Source organism: Myotis davidii, unplaced genomic scaffold (assembly GCF_000327345.1).
Source record: "Myotis davidii unplaced genomic scaffold, ASM32734v1 scaffold555, whole genome shotgun sequence".
Classification (NCBI taxonomy): Eukaryota; Metazoa; Chordata; class Mammalia; order Chiroptera; family Vespertilionidae; genus Myotis; species Myotis davidii.
Genome location: NW_006286315.1, coordinates 1,076,334 through 1,085,437, shown reverse-complemented (window position 1 = coordinate 1,085,437; position 9,104 = coordinate 1,076,334). Strand labels below are relative to the sequence as shown.

The 9,104-nt window shown below is 54.4% G+C and overlaps 1 protein-coding gene across 1 annotated transcript in view; it reads left to right on the top strand.

Moving 5' to 3' along the window:
• Positions 1-9,104, top strand: part of CORO7 (coronin 7) — a 56,097-nt gene that overhangs the window by 20,613 nt on the left and 26,380 nt on the right. Inside the window, exons 8-9 of the mRNA XM_006757928.2 lie at positions 4,698-4,784; positions 5,244-5,326. Coding sequence (XP_006757991.1) covers positions 4,698-4,784; positions 5,244-5,326 — 170 coding nt within the window. The remainder of the gene's footprint in view (positions 1-4,697; positions 4,785-5,243; positions 5,327-9,104) is intronic.

Here is a 9,104-nt window from a genome sequence, read left to right as displayed (position 1 = left end):
GGGTGGCTCCCACCCACTCCCTGCTGCTGGGACAGGGCCTGTGCTGGTGTGGGGGCAGTGAGCCTGGAATGCTGCCTGTGCATGGCCCTGCCCCCCTACTTCCGCCCAGGGCATCTGGCCCACACCTGGCTTCTATTAGGAAAACTGCTGCTGGCGGCCAGGGTTGGTGTGAGCCGAGGGGCCAGCTCCAGGGATAGGCCTTCTGGGAACACCATCTCCTGAGATCCTCTTTCCCCACTAGAGGGGAGCGTTTGCTGGAGGAGGGTCAAGGAAAGAAATGTTGCCCTTGGTCCAGCTTCTGTCCTCCCTGCTCCAGTGGCTGTCCCCGCAGCCTGGAGGCTGGTTGGGAGGCCTGGGAGGCCTTCCTCCGCTGCCTTTTTTACCCTATATCTGCTTGGGCAGCTCCCTCCTATTAGCATGCCCTACTTTGTTTTTAGATTACACTTATGTCCCAGGCATGAGCCACCTCCTTCCACCTACCACCGCCTTCCACCCTTATGACTGGCCTATGAAGTCTGCCCTTTGATCATTTCTGCCCCAAGATCACACAGCTGAGTAGCAGAGGCAGGTGTGGTCTGGGAGCCCCTGGACCCCTCTGCTGTCCCTTCCTTATACCAGAGCCCAGATGGGGGTGTCTGAGTCCCTGAAACCATGGGTGTGCCATGGAAAGTATCAGCCCATAGCTGAGGGGGTGTCCAGGGAGTAGTGAGGCTTTAGTACCCTGTCAGGGGTAGGAGTGGGGCTGGGACAAGCCTTCTAACCTCTGGTGTGGGCAGGTGGACCTGTACCTTCTGAGCACCCGTGCGTGTTGGACAGGCCTCGGGGGAAGGGCACCTGGAGCCCAATACTGAGCCTAGCTGAATGGGGTGGCTGTCTTACCATTGGAGAAGGTCCTCTCACTTGAGGAGGGAGCCCAGGTCAACTCCTCCAGCTGCCCTGCCCCATATAGGAAGTGTTGCTATGGCAGCAGAGGAGGGATTTGGTTGCACTGCAGCCAGAATGCTATGCTCCTGGTGCCCCTCTGCTGGGCAAGTACTACTGCCTGATCTTAGCCCCTCCTTTTCTCTTATGGAACCATGGGTGAGTGAGACATGGCAGAAGGGGGACTTCTCCACAAGCAGGGTACCCTGCTGGCTGTTCCCTGTGAGAGGAAAACCCCCAAGGCCTGGCCTGCAGGTTTGGAATTACCACCAGTGGTTTCCCCCTGGGCCTCCTTTTATAGGGCTGGAGCTTGGGTTAGCAGGATGCCTGGGTCCTAGCTGCAGCCTCCCTGCTGCCCCAGGAGAATGAGAATCTGGGGATCTGGAAAAAAAGACTCCCTTCCCTGAGTCCCACTGAGGTGCTGAAAGAACTTGCTATTTCTTTTTTTTTATTGACTTCAGAGAAGAAGGGAGAGGGAGAAAGAGACAGAAACATCAGTGATGAGAGAGAATCATTGATTGGCTGCCCCTTGCATGCCCCAGACTGGGGACTGAGCCTGCACCCCAGGCATGTGCCCTGACCAGGAATTGAACTATGACCTCCTGGTTCATAGGTTGACGCTCAACCCCACTGAGTCACGATGGCCGGGTGAACTTGCTATTTTTGAAAATGAAAATCACACCCATGATCAGGAGATAGAGGAAAGGGGAGGGGGTCAGTGGCCTTCCCTTCCCCACCCATGGCCCCTGGGAAGACTGAACTGGGTGTGCCCACCATGTGCACTCTGGGCTCAGCTTAAGCTCTTACCTTGTCTTCACTTCTTGGTTTGGAGACTAGAAGGTGCAAGTAGCTGCAGGGCAAGCGGGACTCACCAGCCCACACTGCCCACCCCAACTGTCTGGGCCTGTTTCCTCCAGTGGGAGTTTGTTCAAGGACTTGTTGGATATCCAGGGTGGCCCAGATGCAGCCAGGACCCTGGGCTTTTTGTGGCCCAGGCTCTGCTGCCTTCTAGCTGTGGCTCTGTCTCCTCGCCTGTCTTCACCTCAGGTTTCTCTTGCATAGATAGAGAGCAATAACCATGGACTTAGCCCACAGCGGGTAGGAGGCTCAAATAACCAACAGGTGACTTGGGGTAGATAGCTCCTGCTCTCTGGGCTTCTGGTTTCTGCCTGTGTACATAGGAAGGCAGGAGATACAGGCTAAGGTATGTTCCAACACCAGCCTGTGCCTCTGAATGAAAAACTACTCCATCACTGCCTGAGGACCCTGCTGGCTGGGTGTCACCTCCTCTCCCTTACTTCCACCCATCCACCCTCTGCACTGGGCCCTTTGCTTTCCTAGGCCCCCTGCACTTCTGGCATGGCTCACATCTGCTGATCCTTCATGTCTTAACTCAAGTGTTACCTTAAATCTATTTCTCTCAATTATACTCTTTAAAAAGACACACACACACACACACACACATATTTATTTGTGTGTTGTTTTTTGTTTGTTTTTTTTCAGAGAAGAATGGAGAGGGAGAGAGAGATAGAAACATCAATAATGAGAGAGAATGATCAACTGGCTGCCTCCTGCACACCCCTGACTGGGGATTGAGCCTGGAACCTGGGCATGTGACCTGACCGGGAATCCAACCATCACCTCTTGGTTCATAGGTGGATAATCAACCACTGGGCCACACCGGCCGGGCTCAATTATCCTCTTATTGTACTCTGTTGTCATGCTTTAAAATAATGCACATTAGACCCTGAGCACACTTCACCACTATTAACACTCCTTGAAACTACCCTCTAGAGTAGGTCTCACTATGGTGCTCGTTTTACAGATAAGGAAACTGAGGCACAGAGATGCTGAGTATCTCATACTGGGATGAGGCTCTCAGTGGCCAGGCAGGGTTTTCACCCAGGCAGTTTGACTCCAAAGTTTGCAACCTTAACTGCCACCTTACCTTTTCATGGCATTTGTAATAGCATATCTATATATATAAAAACCTAAGCAACCATTAGGATTGGTTGACTGAATGATCAGTCGACTGGTTGCTATGACGTGCCCTAACAACCAGGGGCAGACGCTCAATGCAGGAGCTGCCCCCTGGTGGTCAGTGTGTTCCCACAGCCAACCTCCTGTGGCTGGCCAACCTCCCATGTCCCTCTCCCCAGCCGGCCAGCCCTGATCAGCCCCAATTGGGACTGGGCGAGATGGTCCCCGATTGGCCCCAATCACCAGCCAGGACAAAGGACCCCACCCATGCACGAATTTGTGCATTGGGTCTCTAGTGGTGATCCTTTATCTCTGTCTCCTGGTTCACATCTGTCTCCTGACTTGTATATTCTGTGAGTTTGTAGATCTTTTCTGTTCACTGACCCAGTACCTACTATAATGTGCAGCTCAAATGCTTGTATTGAGGAAAAGATTAGCAGTCCTGCTTCACCCAAGTACATGACTGTTCATCTGAGATCTCTTTGGTCCACCACCAACTCTTAGCATACTGCGTGTCCTTTGAGAGGCTTCCCATGTCTATTGAATGAACAGTGTTCAGATGCATTGTGAGCCATCTGGTTTGCTGCTTACACATGGGGTATTTGCATGCTGTTGAGAGGACGAGAGCCCATGTGACACTTCTGACCTACTCTAGGGTGTTGGGGATGGGGCTGACCTTCACCCTGACCCCACAGCTCCTTTTGTGTGGAGAGAGAGGAGTGTGGGTTACTGGTTCTCAGGCTCTAGCTTTGACTTCTCTGTGCCGGCTGTGGCTGGGTGGGAAATAAGCAGTGAGAAAAGCCCCTTGAATGACGCTGAGCTGTTTCCGATGGTCTCCCACGCTGGGGTCTGCCTCTGTGGGCTGGGGAGGGGGCTCTGGGCCAGCTCCTTACAGGCTGCCTCCCTCCCTCATTCATTCCCAAGGAGATCGTGGGAAGCTTGGAGGAAGCTGGCCACAGTTTGGGGTGAGCTATTTTTGGTAACAGGGTCTTTTGTCTCAGGCTCTAGAGGCCAGGGTGACTGGGAGGGAGCTGTTTGCATTTCCTCTGGCCTCTTGGACTCCCCCCCACCCCCACCCCCCCGTCTGGGCCCAGGGGACAGGGTTGCATATGGTATGAACTCAAGCCTCTCCTTCCTGGGTCCCAGTGAGCCTTCCAGCTGGCAGCTCTAGCACCATGGGAGGGCGAAGAGGGGCACTGCTATGCCTCTCCAAGGACATTCCACAGAGCTTGGCACCAGGCCCTCTCCCTGGCCCCCTGGCAGCATCAGGAGGCAGCAGTAATTCTAGTAATCCCTTGATTTGCACAGCGCTTTGCAACAGGCCTGTTTCTCTCAGTTGATCCTCATATAGTCTCAGTTGATCCTCTCCACAGTCCTGGGTAGTAGGCAGCCTGGGCAATATGAGCCCATGCATAAGTGAGAAAAATGAAATTCTGAGAGGGCACACAGGTCCCCAGAGCCTGGGGATGGTGACAAGAAGCTGGGTGATACCTCCAGGACACCTGTAGGGGCAATGACATGCTACCCTTCTGAGTCGCTGTAGCAAGGGGGCCCAATAGTGAGCAGGACAGCCTGACAGTTCCCTTACGAGGAGGGAGACTGAGCCCAATCTGGGTGCTGGGTCTGCTCTCCAGGTATAGCACTGCCTTCAGCTGAGGTCCATCCTGTAGTGATATGAGGCTTCCTCAGTCTCTAACCAGCTCCCAAGGGGCCCCGACCTGGCCCCTCCTTTGCTCTGTTGGGCTGTCAGGCTAGTGGCCCTGGGATGGTTCATTTTTCTCTCCTGCCTCCTGCAGAGCACACAGGCCCATGAGAACAGCAAGGATGGCCGGCTGGTGTGGACAGGCACCCAGGAGCACCTTGTGTCCACTGGATTCAACCAGGTAGGGCTCCTTGAAGGTGAGCAGGGACTCATGCCAAGAGAGCAGGGATGAGGCCCACTGGGAGGCAGGGGCTGCAGGCTAGCTCCAGGCCTGTCCATATATAGCCCTGAGTGCAGCCGGGTCTCAGAGCCCCAGGGAACCAACTACTGCTGAAAACTGGTAGATTCCATTTGTAATAGCTAAGCCTGACCCTGGGAACTGTGGCAGCTCCCCCAGGGACCAGAGTCCATGCAAGGAAACGCCCCTTGTCCCTTGTCACCTAAGGGCTCTTAAAGGGGCAGGACCTAAAAACCCAAAAATCTCCCATCCTGGCATGTTTCCCCCTACCACCACTGCCTTCTAAGCTCTTTCTGGGGCAAGTGCCTCTGTGCCAGGCTGTGTCCCTGGGCACGAGGTTCCTGGGGAGCCCTGGGGGCTGACAGACAGACCTCTGAGCCTCTCTCTGTCTCCTCCCCACAGATGCGTGAACGTGAAGTGAAGCTGTGGGACACCCGGCACTTCTCCAGCGCCCTCACCTCCCTCACCCTGGACACCTCACCTGGGTAGGAGCAGCCAGCATTTTGGGATGGACTGGGGGTGGGGTGGGGCAAGGGCCCAGACGATGTCTTGATTCCAAACCTGTGAATGGGCACCAATGCTAAGGGCTCCTAATGTGCCATGGCAGGGCCGTCTGCAGAGTACAGGGCCCGATCCAGCTATAAGGGCTTTACCTGGCTCAGATCCTGTCTGAGACATGACTCATCACCGGAGCAGTCAGGGGGTGTCTGAGGAGCCCCCTGGAGCTTCACCATCGGGGTGGTGAGGCAGCCCAGAGTAGGTAAATTAATCCAACTGACCCATCTCATGTGGCACTTAGTCATGGGGCAGACTTTTGGCCTAGGGACTCAGGTTGGTGTATTTTGGCATTTGGGGAGGAGACTGTGACCCGGCGGATGCGTGGGTGGTCGACATGAGAATGCACTTGATTTTGCTATGGGTGTTTTGGGGGGGCTGAGGCTACAATAGCAAGGTGGACTTGGGATGGATGTGGGGACAGATGGGCTGGCAGGTTTGGAAGCACAAAGAGCAGAGGGAGGCAGGCCTTGAAATTGTGGGCTTTGTGGAGCCTCCTCAGCCCTGGCTACATGCCCATCCCTTCTTGTCCTTGGTGAGGGCTATGCAAATGCACCTCATCCTTCCATCCTCCCATCCTCCCAAGAAGTATGCAGGAGGATTTGTGGTGGTGCCCATGGGGCTCTGGGCTGAGTCCACTCTGTGCAGAGATGGCTCAGGGTCACTGTGGCTCACTAAGTGCTGAGGAGTGACCCATCCCTTCAGTCTACATGGACCCCATGTACAGCGGAGGAAAGAGGCTTCAGAGTGTAGGGGACCAGTTAAGCTGGGACGGGAGGAGGCAGGGACCTGGCCCCTGTTCCAAAGCCTTAGCCTTGCTCAGCTATGACTCTCGGAGGGACTTGCTGGGACCCTCAGCACCACCACCAGGCAGGGGCCTGGAAAGGTCAGAGGAGGGAGAGGCCTTGGTCCTTGGATATCCTGTCAGCCACTTCCTCTTCTGTTTCACAACTGGGAAAACTGAGTCACAGGGAGTGCTATGACGTCTCCAAGTTCCAGGAGCAGCAAGGGTTGTGTCTGGGGTCTGAGTGCCATAAGAACTGGCAGGGTGCTCCCGGTTGAGTTTCAGCGAAGGGGTAAAGGTCAGGGATGGGTCACTCCTCAGCACTTAGTGAGCAGGGTGGCATTGACCCTCCACTCCCATCCTCTCACAGCCCTGGAGAGGCTAAAAAGCTGATGAGTCCATTTTGCAAATAAGGAAGCTGAGGCTGAGTGAGCTCCAGTGCCTTCCTTGGAATTACAATTGGGTGTGAGGCTTTTGCCTGCTCTGGGCCCTGGGGTTTCAGGGGAGTCACTAGGACCCACATGCACTGGAGGAAATGGAGCTCCCTGGGCTCTTTGCTCTATTTCCAGCATCCCCTCCTCTGGTGCAGATGCTGTACTGGCATCTTGTCCTCTTTGCTTCCCTACAGGGCCCCCAGCAGGGGCAGGGAGCTGGTCAACCTGGAAAAGGGACCCAGCACTAGCCATTAAATGCTCCCCATCCACCACTTCCTGCCTTTCAGGCTCCACCATTGGCCTGTGAGGGGTCGCCCTCCCCCTGAAGAACAGCCCCACCCCACCCAGCCCCAGCATAACCTCTGAAGGAGTTAACTGATGCCCAAACCCCACAGTACCAATGGCCAAGGCTGACCCTGTAATTACAGCAGTTAAGAATAGCCTTGTAGGGCCAGTGAGGCCTAGAATTTCTCAAATTACTCCCAGATGGGCCAGCCAGGCCAGTGTCCCGCCCCCTCCATCCCCAGGTCCTGGCCCCTGCCTCCACACCGGGCCCACACCCTTGGCAGGGGAATTGGGACTCTCCAGTTCTCTACAAAGCTGGTGGATGACAGGGATGTATGCCAACCTCCTGGCTGGCCTGAGAGGTGGCAGGTCCCCTGCCCCCCAAGGTCCCTGGAAGCTAGAGCCCTACACTGGCCTCCTGGGGTGTGAGAGCTGCTCAATGAACTGGACTAGAGATGAAAAGTGTATGGGTGGGCACGGCCATGGGCCTCCACTGGATGCCCTCAATTTCTTCTCTGTTTACATGTTTTCCATCTCAATTTAGGCAGAATGGTGTGTTCTTATAAGAGCTAGAGGGGGCCAGGGATCAGGCACACAGCCCTCCCCAGCCTCTTCATGGAGAACCCAGGGCCCCACCTTCCCAGAGACCTCTGTCTCAGCTCCCTATGCCTTTCTCTTTGTTATCCCTGTCACTTGTGGAGTGCACCTCACTAAAAGGAGATGTGTCATGGTGGGAAGAGCAGGACACCAGCGTCCTATCTGCAAAGCCAGATTCAGGCAGCAGGTCCATAGATGGCTGCCCTGCACTTCCTGTGTGTCTGGCCCATGCTTGGGCTAGTGTAGGATGGAGGTGGCGGGGGGCCTGATATAAGTGGAGGTGAGGGGCTGGTGGAGGTGAAGTGGGGGGCTGGTGGAGGTGGAGGTGTGGGGGCTGGTGGAGGTGGAGGTGGGAGGCTAGAAGGACCTGGTGATGAAGCAGCTTGTGCTCCATCCAGGAGACACACAGACACCACCTGTCCCAGGTTTGGTGCTTCCGGACTGGGTGAATGGTCAGGTGCCTATACTGTAGGCAGGTAGGGATTTTTTTCGCCTCCATGTTACTGAAGAGGCGGCTGAAGCCAGAGAAGTGGGTCCTCTGTTGAGATCATCCCAGCAACAAACTTATGCAGGTTGGAGGCTGGGATTGGGTTTGCTTCTTCACACCAAAGTGTCCACCTCTGGCCAGACCCCTAACCCAAGCCCATTCATCAGCCAGAGGCACGAGATCTGTCAGCTAAGAAACCTCCAAACCTATAGAGAATGTTTGAGTTTATTTGAGCCAAACTAATGATAATTGCTGGGAAGCAAAACCTCAACAGACTGAGAAAATGCTCTGGAGAATGCCAATTTCACAGCTTATTTTATGCATTACAACCAAAGGAGAAGTAAGGGGTTAAATGAAATGAATTGGTAGTAGATTAGGGAGGCGGGAGAAAGCAAAGCGGGTAAATCTCTGAGATTGGATAAAGAATATAATAGACACATGCTTCTTTTACATTGGTAGGTATGGGGTAGTTACCTGTTACCATTTACAGCACCTAGGGATGGTATTCAGGGAACAATAGCAATGAAAGGCTCTGTGGTCTCTGCTCAGGTGCCATGGGTATGCCCTGAGGGATCTGGAAAAGGACTTTACTCTGACATTTCAAAAGTAATGCTATCTTAGATGCAAAAAGACTACCCAATTTTAGCTAGAAATTTTTATGTTCAGACCATCCTATGTGGTTACTTTTGGTTTCTAAGTGTGTAAGGCCCAACATGCAGGCCTCCCCCTGAGTTTGTCAGGTTTAGTGTATGGCCCCTTTTTGTCCATAGGTCCCACACCCAGCATGTTCTTAGAGATTGGGTGCCCCCTCCCCGCCTGAGTAGTTTTTGCTCACAGTGGCCCCACCCCTCTTCTGGCAATCCAAGCCCTCCCCATGGCTCACAGTGCTCTCCTGGCCAGGGAGTGGATCTTGGGTGTTGGGAGCCGTCCTCGCCTGCTATAAGCAAGCTGCTGTCTCTCCTCTCCCAGCCTGTCTCCCTATAGGTATGGGTATGAAATGGTAATGTGTATAAGCCCATGTGGCACAGGCCCTATGGCAGCAAGGACTCAAGAATGCAGGGGCTGGCATTTGTCCACATCCATCCCTGGGCCTGGCCTGGAGCCATTGGGATTGCCTTGAC